General features: G+C 45.0%; 1 protein-coding gene across 2 annotated transcripts in view; it reads left to right on the forward strand.

Moving 5' to 3' along the window:
* Positions 1–3,336: 3,336 nt before the first annotated feature.
* Positions 3,337–17,771, forward strand: part of ENTREP1 (endosomal transmembrane epsin interactor 1) — a 56,196-nt gene continuing 41,761 nt past the window's right edge. For both annotated transcript variants that reach the window (XM_081103875.1, XM_081103876.1), the window contains exons 1-2: positions 3,337–3,892; positions 17,009–17,065. In XM_081103875.1, the coding sequence (XP_080960001.1) occupies positions 3,494–3,892; positions 17,009–17,065 (456 nt within the window). In that variant the 5' untranslated portion in view covers positions 3,337–3,493. The remainder of the gene's footprint in view (positions 3,893–17,008; positions 17,066–17,771) is intronic.

Genomic DNA, 17,771 nt, shown 5'->3' on the forward strand with positions numbered 1-17,771 from the left:
CTACACCTTACACACACACACACACACACACACACAGAAAGGTATATTGGTCTCTGAGACATAGCTTCCCAGGACATCACCAACCTCTGGGGAGCTTTTATTAAATATATCTGGAAAGACTGAAAAGCACCCAGACCAAGAGCCCTTTATTGAATTGTCTGCTCCAGGCAGACAGCCTCTTATCTTACAGCTTTTTCCTAAACATAATTGTTTCCGAAGGGTCTAGGCTTCACATTTGCATAACTAAAAGGCTGTTCCAGCGATTGCCCCAGAACAAAGGAATGGTCTCTGCCCAAAGGTGAATTACAGCTTTGACTTCTACAGAAACTTGAACCTGCAGGGAGCTCTGATATTGCAAGTTACACACACACACACACACACACACACACACACACTCACCTACTTAGAAGATATACAGCTCCCAGAAATTCATAAGCCAGAAATAATTTTTAGGGCAGTTGACTTGAATTATATTTTGTGGGATTTGAATATAAGACATTTTAAGTATATAATTTCAACAGTGAGGAAAAACAAGTATGGCTACAGCCCTTCTGCTTAACAAATCTGTCTTGGGACCAGTTGCCTTAAATATCCTTAACAATCGCTCTGCACTGTTATTTCAGAAAAATGGAGTGTGTGGTTTGTCCGGCTCTGCTCAGGGTTGCTTTCTTTCTTTCATTCTCTCTTTTAGTTAAAAAAAAAAAGTTCCACAGTCCTTTCTCTGCAAAATGAAATGTTAAAATTGAAGCTGCCACTGCATATCTCCAACACAGCCCCCATACAACACAGCCCCTCAGGGGAAACCATGAGACCATGGGACCTGCCTCCTCAGTTTTAGGTTTTCTCCTGGGTATTTTGGGTCTGCATGTTTAACGATTCCACACCCAAATTCACCTACTTCTTTTGGTTCCTGCCCTCTTGCTGGTCATCTGAGAAGCCATGGCAATGAGAATAGCTGAACTTCAAAATCGCAGGCCTTGGGGACTCCAGCTGATCACACGGCCCAGCCTCAAGCGGATGAAGTATCATAAACTTGCACCTGACAGCATGGAGGCTAGAGACACTTGGAACTGGCTCAAGATCACAGAGGAGAGGGGCTGCAACCAGGATGTCTGGCTCCTAATATGGTGCCCTTTCCATTAGAACCCAGTGGTCTAAATCCTTCCTGTGCATAAAAATCACCTGGATAGCAGTGCCTGGCTGGGGACCAGCAGAGCCCTTACCCCCAGCATATTTACACCTACATTTGGTTTTGAGCCAAATCCTCTGCCTTCTCCTTCCAGCTAATTTGCTGCCCTTAGTCATCTTGCACATACAAATTCCCACATAAAAATTCTGGAGTCTGAATGGTTCCATCCATTAATATTTTGGGCAATCTGTTAAAATGCAGGTTCCCATGCCCCTTATCCAGAGCGTCGGGGTGGGTGTGGGGGAAGTCAGCGAACCTGCGTTCTGACACTCTCCCCTAACGGTTCTGTGGTCTGTGGGCCACACTTTGAAAAGCTGCTCCAAAGCCACCGTATTAAATGAGTCCACTGTGCCTTACTCGGAGCAATTCTCTTTCTGAACTGTTAGAACTGGAGGCAGGTTGTCAGGGAGCATGCTTTAAGGCGATGCAGCAGCAGCTCCCCCTGTAAGAGGGAATAACCTCCTGTACCAGCGGGCAGGCTGGGTTTCTGAGGAAGGGTGGGAGGAACTGGAGCTTGTTTGAGGGTGTCCCACACTCCTGAGCAGTAAGGGCTTTGTCTGGGAAGCGTAGAAAAGGAAGTACAGGGAAGGGAAGAGTTGGTGGACATTTGTCCTTGACGTTTGGCTTTGATCTTGAGGAAAGCTGACAGCTGGGTCCCATGAAACAGTACATTAACAACTATTATTTCCCTGGACTTTCGCCTACATTAATGAAAGGTGGGTCAGTTCTCCCATACATGCTCCCTCATTTTATGTGAAGGGCTTTCTGGAGGTATAATTCACATGTATCTTTATTGAGATCTAATTCACTCATTTACAGTGTCCAATTCAGTGGTTTTTATTTCTTTATTTTTGTTAATCCTCACCTGAGCTATTTTTCCATTGACTTTTATGGAGTGTGGAAGGGAGGGGGAGAGACAAGAGAGAAACATCGATGTGAGAGAGACACATCGATTGATTGCCTCCCGCACACACCCTGACCAGGGCCGGATGGAGCCTGCAACCCAGGTATGTGCCCTTGACAGGAATCGGACCCCCGGGCCCTTCAGTCGGCGTGCAGATGCGCTATCCACTGAGCAAACTGGCTAGGGCTCAGTGGTGTTTAATATATTCACAGAGTTGTGCAATCATCACCGTCGATTTTAGAACATTTTATCACCTCTAAAAGCACCCTATACCCTTTAGCAATCACCCTTCCCCCATTTAATCTCCCCAGCCTCCCAACCATAAGCAATCATTAATCTACTCTCTGACTCTATTGATTTGTCTATTCTAGAGGTTTCATCTAGGTGGAATTATATAATACGTCGTCGTTTGTGACTGGCTTCTTTTACTTAGCATAATGTTTTTTAAATTAAATTTATTGGGGTGACAATAAATTGGTTAGTTACAGTAGATAAGTTTTCAGTGTACAGTGCCGTACTACATCATCGGTATCGTGCAGTGTGTGCTTAACCACGCAGGCTGGTCTCCTTCCATCACCGTGTATTTGACTCCCTTGTCTCTCTTCATCCTCCCCTCAACCCCCTATCCCTCTCATAACCACCGTACGGTTGTCTGTGTCTATGAGTTTGTTTTGTTTGTTTCTTGCTTTCTGTTTTATATTCCACACGTGAGTTTCATTGTATGGTTCCTGCTCTGCTTAGTCCTCCCTCGAAGCCCGGAGGCTTGGGTTTCCCCACCACGTCCACTACAGCCCCATCCTCCGGCCATTCACCTCCTGGTGGGGAAAGTTCAAACCGGACTCCCTTCCCATTAAAGGCTGCCGGGGTCCTTCTTTGGGCCGAACCGGAACAGGGCGGGGGGCCACTGTGCTTCTGCGGGTGGGGACAGACTCTCAGGTTGTGGGCTGCTGGCTCCAATGCACGCTGTCCCGGGCTGCTGCATGGTGGCACTCTCCTAGCCCGAGGGACCTGTTTTAAAATAAGGGAGCTGGGCACCTTACTTGGACCCCAGAGAGCAGGCACCCAGGGTTAGGTCGCGACCCAAAGGTTGCAGCAGCCCCACGGCCCCAGTGCAGGGCGCGCTGGGTGTGTGTGGGTGAGCGTGAGCGTGAGCGTGAGAGCGCGCCCTGCCCGGCCGGTCGGAGGCGGACCCACTTGGTGGCAGGTGGGTGCGGCCGGCGGGTGCCTGGGCAGCGGCAGGGCAGCCGCGGCAGCAGTGGCGGCAGCAGCAAGTGGTTGGGCTGCGCATTTCCTTCCCTCCCCCTTGGCCCGGCCCCGCGGTGCCCAGTGCTCGGCGTCCACGGCTCCTCGGTCCTGCGCGCCTCCCCGCAGCCACGGGCCGCTCCCTTCCCCGCCCGCCCATGTCCCTGCCCGTGGTGCTCCCCGGCTCCTGCTGCCCGGTGGCCGGGCTCTCGGGCGGGCCGCAGGCCGGGGGCCCGGGCGCCACGGCCACCGCTGCCCAGGAGCCACCGCTGCCTCCCTTGCGGCCACGCTGGCCCCGGGCCGCGCTGCAGCCCCCGGTGCGGTCTCGCTGCTCTGCCGCCGCCGCCGGGGTGCTGGCCGTGCCGCCCGCGCTCTCCTCCCGCCGGGCCGCCGCCGTCGCCCCGAGCTCCGCGCTGCTCCCCGGCCGTCCACTGCTGTCGCTCGGGCTGCTGCAGCTGATCCTGGGGTGCTGCATGGTGGCACTCAGCTTCGGGGCGCTGTCGCTGAGCAGCTCCCCGCAGGTGAAGAACTCGTGCCCGTTCTGGGCCGGCTCCTCGGTGAGTGCCTCGCGCCCCTATCCCTCCGCAGGGCCCACCCAGGGATGCAGCAGCTCTGCCGGGGTTCCCTTCGCTGTCCCAGGATTGTTTGTCGCCTGCTTTCTGTTTTATATTCCACCCATGAGTGAAATTGTATGGTTCCTGTCCAGGACCGCAGGTGGGGAGCACAGCCTCTCTTGCAGGCGAGTTGAAGTTTTTTTGGGAAAAGCCTACAAGAGCGTGGAGTTCAGGGATGAATTGGGTTGAACCCGGACAGTGTCTATTCCTCGCAGGCCAGAGGACTCCCAGCTCTTTGGGAAAGTGGAAGGATGGGAGTGGGTGGTAGGAAGGCGGGAGGAAATGGTTAAACTTCTTTGGCCGCTGCGTGTTTACTTCACGCATAACATCTGTGGGAGGAGGGCAGGGATTTTGACATTTTGTTCACTGATGTATCAACAGTGCCTGCCTGGCACATAGTAGGTGTGTTTGTAGTGTGGATGCAGTAACAGGTTGACTGAGGCAGGTCGCTTATTTTGTTCTCCTTTAAGACGGGTACGTGTGAAACATGTCGGGATGAGTGCAGCAGTAATGACAAGGTGTGTAAACTCGTGCTTGCACCTGCTCATTAAAGGAGGGCCCTAAGCCCCCACTCGGTTCCCTGAGCCACACAGGCTGCTGTGCAGAATTTAATTCTCCAGACCCCGAACCATCATTATGCATGAGCTCGCCAAAGCCCCAGGAGCCGGCATAGGAGCTGGAGATGTCTGCCCCCTCAGGGGCCTGGCCCTGCCTCCTGGGAAAGGCTGATCTGGGGCAAAGGTGCCGCCTCCATAGTCTGTGGACACTGGGTGGCTACTCTTCCCTGCCGCATAGCAGTTTCACAGCTTGCAGGACCTCTGACCTCTTGAGCTTTGCTTGGGCTTGAGAGACTTGGAAACAGGTCTTCATGGGAAGATTGTGGAAGATGAGTGTTTTAAAGTAAATGACCCTTTTATGAACGAACTAAATGTGAAAGTCTGGCAGTGCCTGTAGTTTTGCCTAAGATCTGCCATGAATGTGTGTTCCGGATGCATAAAAATTGTCCTTTTGCAGGTCCACCCATACCCAGATTCAAGACCAAATTCCAAGAATATAGGAAGAACTCACTAAACCCAAAATAATTGTTTGAAAAGGACATTAAGAACCTTGCGTACCTGGAGCCTGACCTGACGTTTTATACTTAAACCGATGCCAGTTTGCTCTCCTTTGAAATACTCGGATGCTGGGCGCTCTTACCTGGCACAGCCCATGCTGTGGTTACGAGGTCACAGTCTGTGCATCAGGTAGAAAGGATCTCACGCCTCGCTGAGTGCTCGTTAAACTCCAGGAGGAGGGATTAGGTCCATTATGCTTTTTAGTCCACGCGTCAGACTAACTTCAGCCAAATGGTGGGTGCATTTCATTTCTCTAAATACCATGGGCCAGAAATGAAACCTGCATCCATTTTTTTTTTTAGGGATTTGCTCTTAGTAAAATCATAATCGCTTGTCCTCTCAGATAGCTAGTTTAGGATTATTGGAAACTATTTTTCCCCTTCTAAAATGAAAACCTGAAGTCGGGTGTGCTATTGTGAATTATTCTAGAGGCAAATGTACTTAGATGTCACCCAAGCCACAGTTGGAGTTGATGAAGTATTAAAAAAAAAAGGGCCATGATCTCACTCATTTATGGAATATAATGAACAACATAACCTGATGAACAGAAACAGAGACAGAAGCACCGATCAGACCGTCAAACCTCAGAGGGAAGGCAGGGGAGGGTGGGGCTAAGGGAGAGAGATCAACCAAAGGACTTGTATGCATGCATTTAAGCATAACCAATGGACACAGACACCAGGGGGGTGAGGGCATGAGTAGGGGGGTGGTGGGGGGCCAATGGGGCAATAAGGACACATATGTAATACCTTAATCAATAAAGAAAAAAATATTTTAAAAAAAGGCCATCAGCCAGAAGGTGAAGGCTCTTCCCTGGGCCTGCTGGCTGGGTATGTCCTTGTCTCCAGGACCCAGGAAACCAGATGAGGGAAACAATCAGTTATTTGGAACTAAATTATCTTCTATAGGGACGTTTTCCACCCTGTCTCCCAACTCTACATGCAAACTTGCAACTGTTCATTATTCTTACTTTGTGTGGCCTGTTTCTGAGGTTGACCTCAGAATTTGCAAAATGACAACAGAACCATCAGATACTGCATCTCCGGAACAGCGGCCTGAGGGCGGTATTGGGCACCGTGACTTTCTAGGTGTTTCAGGAAAAAAGTCTCACCTTCACCGGTAGCATACCTTTTGAATTTATGTATGTGAGAGAGGTGGTGGTGTTTTCTAAACTCTGCATTATGGAAAATTTTTTATTTATATTTATTCAAGCACTACACAATGAACCGTCATATATCCTCACCCAGGTCCAACACTAGCTTGGTCTGGGCCTCTTCCTGGACCTGCTGCTGGGTCTGTGTGTTCTGATAACTGCAGGGGGCTGGGTTTTCCAAGCAGGCGAGGGATCATCTCCATTGTGCTTCCTAGTCCATTTGTCAGATTAACTCCCTATATTGTTTTGAAGCAAATCTCAGACATTGCATTGTTTCAACTGTAAATATTTCAAGAGGCGTTTATTTTAAAATAGAAAACATAAACAGAATAGAGAGACAGCCTAGAAGTGACCAGGAAATCTTAAGAACCTCTTTCAGTTTTAATCTTTTATTATGAAATTTTAAAATCTCAACAAATATAGAAAAAATAGTTTAATGAGTTTCCATTTACCCATCACCCACAGCTTCAGTAGCTGTCCACACCCTTTCCCCTTTCTTAACACCCACTGGGTTACTTTAAGGCAAATCCCAGGTATAATTTCAGCCATTAAATACTTCTGTATGTATTTCCAAAAGAAAGGGACTTAATAGTAAAGTGTAACTAATTTAAAGAAAGCTGAACTAAGGTTTTTATGACAGAAAGCTTAAAAATTATGACTTGAAGACTGTAGAAGTTTTTTGTTTTTTTTAACAACTTCATTGGGATACAATTCACATTCCATATGATTCACCCACTTAATGTATGCAATTCAGTGATTTTTAGTAAATTCACAGAATTGTACAACCATCATCACAATCAATTTTAGAAAATTTTCATCACCCCCAAAATAAACCCTGCCCTGGCAGCTCCGTTGGTTAGAGTGTTGTCCCGATATGCCAAGCTTGCCAGTTCAATTTCTGGTCAGGGCACATTCAAGAAGCAACTAATGAATGCATAAATAAGTTGAACAATGAACTGGTCTCTCTCTCTCTCTCTCTCTCTCTCTCTCTCTCTCTCTCTCTCTCTCTCAAATTAGTAATAAAAAAGAGAAAGCTGGAACCTATTAGTAGTCATTCCCCATTTCCCCTGACACCCTTATTCCTAGAGAACCACAGATTAATCATGTTCTGTCTCTATGGATTTCTTATTCTGGACATTTAATATAAAGGGAATCATACAATATGTGAACCTTTGTGACTGGCTTCTTTCACTTAGTGTAATGTTTTCAAGGTTCATCCATATTGTGACATGTATCAGTGCTTCATTCCTGTTTATTGCCAAATGGGATTCTATTATATGGATATACCACGTTTTGTTTGTCACTAAGAAGTTTTATTGGCCTGTGAAACTTGGTAGTTGAGTAGCAGTGCCAACCTACGTCTAAGGTTACTTCAAACCCACGTAGGAACTCAGTAGAAGGATAGCCTCATATTTCAAGCTGTGGATGACCATTATGTGCCATAATCTGCTGTATCAAACTCAATGGGCAAATCTTTTGGCTTCAGTAAAAATTTTGCTTGCATATTTGATACAAAATTAAATCAAATATATTTATTTAAAAGGTCTGTTTTGTTAAACATGGCATAGCTCAATAGTATTTGCTTCATATACACCTCTGTAAGTGTTCTCACATTGAGTCTGAGATTTGGAGGCTCCCTTCACTTGTCTGAACCTTGAAGGTATATTTTATCTATTTTAATATATACTTAAGAATTAGCCTGATAGAGTGGCTCAGTAGGTTGAGTGTTGTCCTGTGCACCAAAGGGTTGCCAGTTCTATTTCTGGTCAGGGCACATGCCTGGATTTTGGGTTTGATCCCCAGTCCAGGCACGTATATAACCAGGGCGTGTACAGATGCAACTGATGGATGTTTCTCTCTCTCTCTCTCTCTCTCTCTCTCTCTCTCTCTCTCTCTCTCTCTCTCTTTCTCTCTCTATCTCTATCTCTATCTCTCTATCTCTCTCTCCCCACCTTTCTCTCTTTAAGCATATCCTTGAATGAGGATTTTTAAAATTTCTTCTTCAAAAAAAGAATAAACAGTTCCTATAAAGACTTTTTCAAAATTTCAGCAGGTTGAAGGGAGTGTTTTTCATGTACTCATTGTTTTTGAACATCCTGTGATCATTTCATTCTTCCTGGTATTCTTGGTTAATGACTCCATCTATTATTATTACCAATGTTCATGAAGCTAAGAGATTAGCCACTTGTAAAAACAATATGAAGTTTGACTCCACGTGGGTGGCAGAGAAACGATCTCGATGTCCATGCTTAGGCCATGCTGTCCAGGCACCTGATTTGGGGGAACTTTTAGTTAACCTTAGATCCCACTGGGATTAGTGGAGACAGCCTACCACACTGTGTTAGATTTAATGAAAGAGTAGAGATTTGCATTGGTTTAAATCTCCTCCTTCAAAAAACAGAATTCTGGACTCTGATGACATATTTGATCCTTGGGAGATATTTTAGGCAAATGGTAAGGAGTTGGTTATTGTTTTTGATCCTTCTGTGGAAGCCCTAATTTCCTTTCCTGTCTGCATACATTCATGTCTCCCTGCTTGGAGTCACTGACCTGTACTCCTGGTCACCCTTTCCTTGAGTCTGTGATTCTTGGGTGAGATTCCAGTTCTTTATAAAGAATCAGTCATTGGTGAATCTTAAGGTTAATCTTTTCTTTAAAAAAAAATTGAAATGACAAAACATAAAATGAATGAATGATCCAAAGGAGAAACTAATGCAAAAGTTCTGAAGTCTCTAATGGTTAGACAATGGTAAATACATTTTTTCAGTCCTAACTATCAAATGCTACTTTAATAGTTAAGGCATATTTTAAATATAAGTTTTTATGAGTTTTATTGATTTCTTTAGTCCTTTATTTTACAAGATAGCAGAGTTACATTTATATGTTTTTGAGTAAAAAAAAATGTTTTTGAGAAGTTATTGAGCCTCTTAGCCCCAGTTATTCATGTATGAAATGGGTGGGATGATTTTTACCTCAAAATTGATTATGTAAGCGTGTAATTAGAAAACATTTAGGCCAGTGGTTCCCTGTTGCGCATGGCACCAGGCCTGGCATATATAGAACTTCTACCAATGTTTTTTAAACATCAAGGCAATATTTCATTAAAGTTAGAAGAATAGGCCAGATTTTTTGTGGGGCATTCTGGTAACCATCATGTATACATTAAAATATCCTGTTGCGTACTTCTTTTTAAAAAATATATTTTTATTGATTTCAGAGAGGAAGGGAGAGGGAGAGAAAGATAGAAACATCAATGATGAGAGAGAATCATTGATGGGCTGCCTCCTGCATGCCCCCAACTGGGAACCAAGCCCACAACCTGGGCATGTGACCTGACCAGAAATCGGACTGATACCTCCTGGTTCATAGGTCGACACTCAACCACTGAGCTACCACAGCCAGGCTTCCTTAATTTTTTTTAATGAGTCATGCTGGACAGGTAAGGAAGAACATGTATACACATACACATTTTTTAAAATTGCCAGTGTAAAAGTCATAACAAGATAGGTTATGAGAGGTTTGATTATTGTGTGCTCATTTATAAAGTAAGCATGGGACATTAACAACATGGCTCTTTTTATCTCTGTGTTTATATACAATTTCGATAACCCAGAACATTTTTGCCCTAAGGCATGCTAGTGGATTAACAAAGAAAAATAGGAAAGTAGATTTATATGCTTTTGATATTAATGATTTGATTTTTAAGTTAAAAAACTAAGACACATTAACCATATGTGTTAGGTAATAGTGATTCCTGTCTGGAGTATCAGAATCCTTCTTTGCAAAAATCATTGAGAGAAAGAGAGAGAGAGAGAGAGAGAGAGAGAGAGAGAGAGAGATGTTTTTTTCCTAAAAGCTACAAGGAACGGGTGCAAGTGAGTAAAACCAAAATTATAATAAATCTCACTCTAATAATATAGAGACAATCTGATGCCAGAAAATAGGTTCTTGCCTGTTCATTCAGAGCAAGTTGCATCTTGCATTGCATGGAAAGAATGATGATGGAGTTGCCTTTTGCTCTTGACTTACTCTTTTAGGAAGCACAGAAGTGAATAATGTGTTTAGGGTTCCATGGTCATTTTTGAGTAAGCTTGTCTCCTATTTTATTTATTTGTTCATCATCCATTCATTTTTTCATGACTCTTGCCATAATTGAGTACCTTGAGGACCCTTTACGTATTTGACTGACTATTCACAGATCTAAGACCTCATGAGATTGCCAGTGAGCATAAAACACAATTAAACAAGTGATAGTATTATTGTGTAACTAGAGGCCTGATGCATGAAATTCATACAAGAGTAGGCCTTCCTTCTCCCTGGCTGCCGGCACTGGCTTCCCTCTGGCACCCGGGACCCTGGCTTCCCTTTGCAGCCCCGGCTTTGTCCAGAAGGTCATCCGGAAGGACATCTGGTCTAATTAGCATATTACAATTTTATTATTATAGACTAGAGGCCCGGTGCACAAAAATTTGTGCACTCGGGGGGGAAAGGGGGGTCCCTCAGCCCGGCCTGTGCCCTCTCACAGTCTGGGACCCCTCGGGAGATAACGACCTGCTGGCTTAGGCCTGCTCCTGGGTGGCAGAGGGCAGGTCCAATCCCTAGGTGCAGCCCCTGGTCAGACTCAGAGCAGGGCCCATTGGGGAGTTGGGGCGCCGCCCCCTGTCATGCACAGAGCAGGGCAGATTGGGAGGTTGCGATGCCACCCTCAGTCACGCTCAGGGTAGGGCCGATTGGAGGGTTGGGGCACCGTCCCCTGTCACACTCAAGGCAGGGTCGATAGGGAGGTTGTGGCACCACCCCCTGTCACGCACAGAGCAGGGCCGATCAGGGGGGTTGGGGCTCCGTACCCTGTCATGCACAGAGCAGGGTTGATCAGGGGGTTGGGGAGCTCCCCCTTGTCATGCACAGAGCAGGGCCCATCAGGGGGTTGGGGAGTTCCCCCCAGTCACGCACAGAGCAGGGTTGATCAGGGGGTTGGGGAGCTCCCCCCTGTCACGCACAGAGCAGGGCCCATCAGGGGGGTTGGGGAGCTCCCCCCTGTCACGCCAGAGTAGGGGCGATAGGGGAGTTGGGGCACCGCCCCCTGTCACACACAGAGCAGGGCAGATCAGGGGGTTGGGGCGCTGCCCTCTTTCACCCACAGAGCAGGGCCGATCAGGGGGTTGGGGCGCCGCCACTGGCACACTCAAGGCAGGGCGGATGGGGAGGTTATGGCTCTACCCCGTCACACACAGAGCAGGGCCCGTGGGGGGGATGGGGTTGGGGCACCGCACCCTGTCACATACAGAGCCGCAGGGCGATCAGGGGGTTGGGGAGCTCCCCCGTATCAGGCACAGAGCAGGGCTGATCAGGAGGTTGGGGCGCCTTCCCCTGTCATGAACAGAGCAGGGCGGATAGGGAGGTTGTGGCCCCACCCCCTGTCACACACAGAGCCGCAGGGCGATCAGGGGGTTTGGGCGCTGCCCCCTGTTACGCTGATCCCGGTGCCAGGAGGCCTCGCGGCTCCGCTGATCCTGGTGCTGGGAGGCATATTACCCTTTTACTATATAGGATAGAGGCCTGGTCCACGTGTGGGGGCCGGCTGGTTTGCCCTGAACGGTGTCCTGGATCAGGGTGGGGGTCCCCACTGGGGTGCCTGGCCAGTCTGGGTGAGGGGCTGAGGGCTGTTTTCAGGCTGGCAGGTGATGGAAGCTCCCAACCGCTCCTTTTTTTCTTTTTTTTTTTTATTCTGGGCCAGCTTTAGCTCTGAGGCTCCAGCTCTTAGGTCTCCGCTCCTGAAAGCAGGTATCTGGTTTGTTTCGGTTCTATAATCGAAACTCTGTATCAACTCCAGCTCTGAGATCCTGGCTCGCTGAAAGCTGGTTTCTGGGGTTTTGTTTAGCTTCTATATTCGTTACAATGTTTCTTAAACTGCAGGCTCAGAGGCCGCAAGGCAGGCGGGAAATGTTGGAGTCCTCCGTCACTGAAGCAAGCAAGCCTCATGTTCAGTTTAAGCTGCCTGGCTACCGGTCGCCATCTTGGCTGGCAGTTAATTTGCATATCGCCCTGATTAGCCAATGGGAAGAGTAGCGGTCGTACGCCAATTACCATGTTTCTTTTTTATTAGATAGGATGGGTGGCATGGATGGTCATTGTTAAGCGATTTTTTTGACTCCCTTCTGGAGCTCCAGCTGCTACTGCTGCCAAGGGAGGTAGAGGTAAAGCATACTCTGCCTTCTTCTTTTAAAAAAAATAAAAGTGAAATATGTTTATTATAGAATTGTTGGGAAATTCAGAGAGAATCTAAAACACCCATAATCCCAGTTGAAACATCTTTGAATGTGCTTCTTTCCAGTCTTTAAAAAATATTTAACTACAGTTGGTGTACAATATTATATTAATTACATTAGTTTTAGGTGTACAATATAGTGATTCAACATTTTTATATGTTACCTTGTAGTCATACCACTAATTCTAGTAATCACTTCTCACTGTGAAAACTTATTACAATATGTCTGCTGTATTCCCCTTCATCTTTCCACCCATTCCCTAGCCGCCTCCCCTCTGGTAACCATCCCATTGGTCTGCGTTTCTATGAATCTATTTTTGTTTTGTTTTACTTGTTATTTGTTTAGTTTTTTTTCAAGATTCCCACATATAAATGGTGAAGCCATATGGTATTCATCTTTCTCTATCTGACTTACTTCACTTATCATAATATCCTCTAGGTCTATCCACGTTGTTGCAGATGGAAAGATTTCATTCATTGTTTTTTGGTTTTTTGGGTTTTTTTGCCAAGTAATATTCATTATATATATGTACCACATCATCTTTTTATTCTTTTTTAAAAGAAGAGTTTATTTGGGCCAAACTGACGACATATGCCAAGGAGCAAGATCTCAAATGGTCCGTGTACCACATTTTTATCCATTCATCTATTGATGGACATCTAGGCTGCTTCCATATCTTGTTTATTGTAAGTAGTGCTACAATGAACATAGGAAGGCATATATTTTTTCTACTTAGTGTTTTCTTTTTCTTCAGGTGAGTACCCAGAAGTGGAATTGCTGGGTTGTATGGTATCTCTATTTTTAGTTGCTTTTTTAGGAGTATCCATACTGTTTTCCTTAGTGTCTGCATCAATTTTCAGTCTGCCCCCCTTTTTCCCTTCCCCAGCCCCTCTCCTCATTCATGAATTCTGCCACCACCCCCAGATGACATGTGAGCATCCATTCCCTCAGTCTGGAGCCCTAAGAAGACTCATCCCCAACTGCAGCACTCTCTGCTCCATTCCAGTCCTATTTCCTCGGTTTTTCCTCTCCACCTCACCACTCACAGGGTTCCCCAAGTGTCTTCGGGCTTAATTGGGCTCAAAGAGTTGGAACAGTTGAGTAGAAGTCAGTGTGTGCCTTTGTTGCAGGGTTCAGAACTGAGGGGGATGCCACTATTCCCACGTTCAACTGGAATGCATGCAGTTCCTTAAAGCCTCCCTGTAGAGAAAGGTGGTTTACAGAAATCAGGCTGGGATTTAACATGGGTGTGTGTTGACTCTATAAAACAGTTGCGATGGAAATGGCATCTTTAAATATTTTGTCTTCCAATTCATGAATGTGATGTTTATCTTGATTTATTTCAACCTTCATTTAAGAAGATCTTCATTTAAGGTCTTCTTCTTGCTTAATAAGCTGTATATGTCTCCCTACTGAGGTCTAAAGTATCTTTAGATGATTGATATTTCTTATTTGTCAAGTACATTTTGTACATATTTTTAAAATTGTGTTTTAAATTTAGTTTGTTGCTTGTATATGCAACTTTCCCCTCCCCCCAAAAAAGGAAAAGAAATAAAGATAGCTTAGTTCTTTTGTCCTAGAGATCCTTCATTAGAAATGACAATTGTATCTGTCATGAGCTATTATGTATATAATCTCCCTTCCAGTTTAGCAACCTACTCCTGGGACTTTATCCAACAGAAATAAAAAGCACTGTTTTTAAGGATATATGTTCATGGATGTTGGCTGCAGCATTGTTTGTGAGGGCAAACCACTGGAAATAGAGTAGATATCATGAATATGGAAATGATTGAATACATTAGGTGCAGCCATACAAAGGAATATTATGTAGCCATTAAATGGAAATGAATGAGAGCTATTCCTGTGAACATGAAGAATTTCCATGAAGTATTTATTGAGAGGGAAAAAGAAGAGGAGGAAAAGTATTTTTCGTGATCCATTTCTTTTTGGTAAAATATATACCCCTGTGCATTTGCATATATACACATTACCCATATGTGTCTAGTTAAGAATCTAGAGGCCCTAACTGGTTTGGCTCAGTGGATAAAGTGTCAACCAGTGGACTGAAGGGTCCTGGGTTCAATTCTGGTTATGGGCACATGCCCAGGTTGCAGGCTCGATCCCCAGTAGGGGGTGTGCAGAAGGCAGCTGATCAATGATTCTCTCTCATCATTGATGTTTTTATCTCTCCCTCATCCTTCCTCTCTCTAAAATCAATAAAAAAATATTTTTAAAAAATAAAAAATTAGAGGAAAACATGTACTAGTACATGTGTAAAATATGTAAACATGCTAAATTGTTAACATGGAGGAGAATGGGATAATGTGGCTGGTGGGTGTGGGTGGGAAGTATAGTTGAAGCATACCATTATTTTTACAGACTTTTTTGGGCTGGGCTGGACATCTTTGATAATACTGTTTTAATGGAAAAAATGTGTTCCAGAAAGCTGATCCACAGGGCTCTGAGTTAAAGGAGACTAACTGATGATTCAAATCAAATCATATTTATATTTCTGTGAAGTGGGCAGTTTGTGTTCCCCTCAAGGGCAGACCTATTTTCAGTGATGTTCTCACAAAAATAGTTGCATTTTCTCAGCAAAATCCAGTAAGCAGCAGGGCGGGCAGGCAGGGAAGGAGCATGTGTGCATGTGGAGGCACACACACTCATGCATGCACACTGGGACTTATGCATGCACATATACACATGCAGCACATGTGCAAGTATGCGTGCCCACATGCAGTCTGCAGGGTGGTGCCCATGCTGGATCACAGGTTCCTGAGAAATTCCTGTCATCACAGTGGCGTCAACCTTTTGAGTTAGAAGAGACCTGGAGATGGTTTCCATCTCTCACCATATTTCTAGGGAAATGCAAGTGAGGGCCCGAAAAGTGAAAGGAGTTGGGCAAGGCCACATAGTTAATTAGAAGCCACATGGGAAACCTGGACCCCCAGGTCATGGATACCAAATCCCAATTTATGAAGTAGATGCAGCCCACACCCTCTAGGTGAGCCACACACACCCTGCATGTCTCCAGGTAGAAATCCTTTAGAGTGAGAAAATATGCTATTGGATTTCAGATGATTACAAGGATATAGTGTTTGATGGGCAGACAGCTGATAGTAGCTTTGAACATCGATAGGATACAAAGAAATTGTTGCTTATCTGCCCATGTGTGGGTTTTGGTCCTTGATACTAGTGGGTAGACTTGACCTGTGCTGGTTTGATATTGTGGAATGAGTTACTCCCAGTCAGTAAATGGAGACTAGAAAGTATTGCAAGCAGGCCTGTGAGCTTTGAATTTGAAGCAACATTTTCAAATCCTTCCTGATTTATAGTAATTGTGAAATGTTGCATTTGAGTGATTTGGGTATAAAATGCACTTGAAAGAAAATTCCCTCATGAATGCATTCAGCCGATGTGCCTTATTTCACACAGGTAAATGTGCTTAAATGGCATCAGGATGTCCTGGGTGAATAATTACTTTGGCTATTCTTTCCTAACTGTTTAGTGAACTGTTATTCAAAGGGCTGATGTTGGTTTCCAGTTTACATTTTTGCAAAATGCTGGCTCCTCTTTACCGAGGATTTTATTTTATTTATTGAAGTGTCATTTTATAACACGAGATTCTTTCTCACTGTAGTCCTCCCTCTTTGTGCAATAAATGCTCAGGAATATTTATTATTCACCAGTCATGTGTCAGGCACTGTGCTAGGAGCAGGGGACTCAGAGAGACAAGATAGGAATTCACAGTTAGTAGTCAAGACAGAGATGCAATACAGAGGTTTTTGCGGGGGGAAAATTATTTGTAGAGGGTATCCAGGTGTGGGGTGGTGGGATTAGTGAAAGCTTCTCAGAGGAAGTAACTGTTATTTGGGGTCTTGCAGGATGCATGGGAGTTCTCAGGCAGCTTGAAGGGGAGTTGGGAGGAGAGGACATTGCAGCAAAAAGAAGCACAAAGCCCGGAAATGTCTAGAGCCGAGCCAGTCGGAGGAATGATAGATGTGATGTGCCTGGAAGGAAGGTGTGTGGTGGAAGGGGCAGGGGTACATGGAAACCGCGTTTGAGAGGTAGGCAGGGGAAGATCCCAAAGGCCTGGTTGACTATGTAGAGGAGTTGGCTTGTTCTGTGAAGATGGGTACCCACCTGAACAGCGGGTGACGGTGAGATGTGCATCGTTTGAGGCTGACTCTGGCAACAGATTAGGTGCCACTGTGGGCAGGGAGCTTGGACCAGAAAATACTACTGATCCCTTCACTAACCAGAGGATAGACCGATTTTTGTTTGTGTTCTTAATTGACCTTAAGAAAAAATTACACAGTCAATAAAAAAGCTTCAGGGCCTTGAACGTGAAGGATAGTCCAAAGAGGTCTATGAGAGCTCATATAATCAGCAGGAATATTAAATATTTGAGTTAGGAGGCTTTGAAGTGTCCGCATTTTAAAATATATACTTTTAGAGACTGGGTATTCATTTATTGGACTTGGTCCCTTTTCTAGATTTATGATATTGTTTATCTTTGTAGGTGATACTCTCTGGAATCATAGGATTAACAACTTGGAAACGGCCTATGATACTCCTGGTATGTACTGTTCTTATAAATGTTTATCCTTTGTAAAGGGTGCTCTTTATGAAGTCTATTAAATAAACCATTGAAGAAATGCTAAAGCTCCCTTGTGCATCATAGAAGAAGTTAATGATGCCTTAGTTTCTGCCTGCGCACCAGAGGGTCTCGGATTTGATTCCCAGTCAAGGGCATGTACCTGGGTTGCAGATTCATCCCTTGCTCGGGTTGGTCTAGGCGTGTACGGGAGACAACCAATCTGTGTGTCTCTCTCACCTCTCTCTCTCTCTCTCTCTCTCTCTCTCTCTCTCCTCTCCCTCTCCCTCTCCCTCTCCCTCTCCCTCTCCCTCCCTTCTACTCTTTCTAAAAGGCAATGGAAAAAATATCATCCAGTAAGGATTAACAATAACAAAAAATAGTTAACGATGGACAATATTAGAACTCAGATGTTCTCATAACAGTAAGATATTTTGCCAGTTTTCTGATTGACTTTAAGTTTCTTATGTATCCAATGCTAAATAAGTGTTTCTTATTTCAGGATTAGACCTATTGTAAGGATATAATTTTTAAAAAACGTTTAATATGAATATTTTTAACAGATATAAAAGTGGAGGGAATAATATAATAAACTCTCTCTACCAATCATCCAGCTTTAATAATTGCATATTAACTCCTAGCTAGTCTTGTTGAGCTTGACCCATTCCCCCAACCCTCCATATTCTTT

The sequence above is a fragment of the Myotis nattereri genome, assembly GCF_964212035.1.
Source record: "Myotis nattereri genome assembly, chromosome: 12".
In the NCBI taxonomy this organism is placed as follows: Eukaryota; Metazoa; Chordata; class Mammalia; order Chiroptera; family Vespertilionidae; genus Myotis; species Myotis nattereri.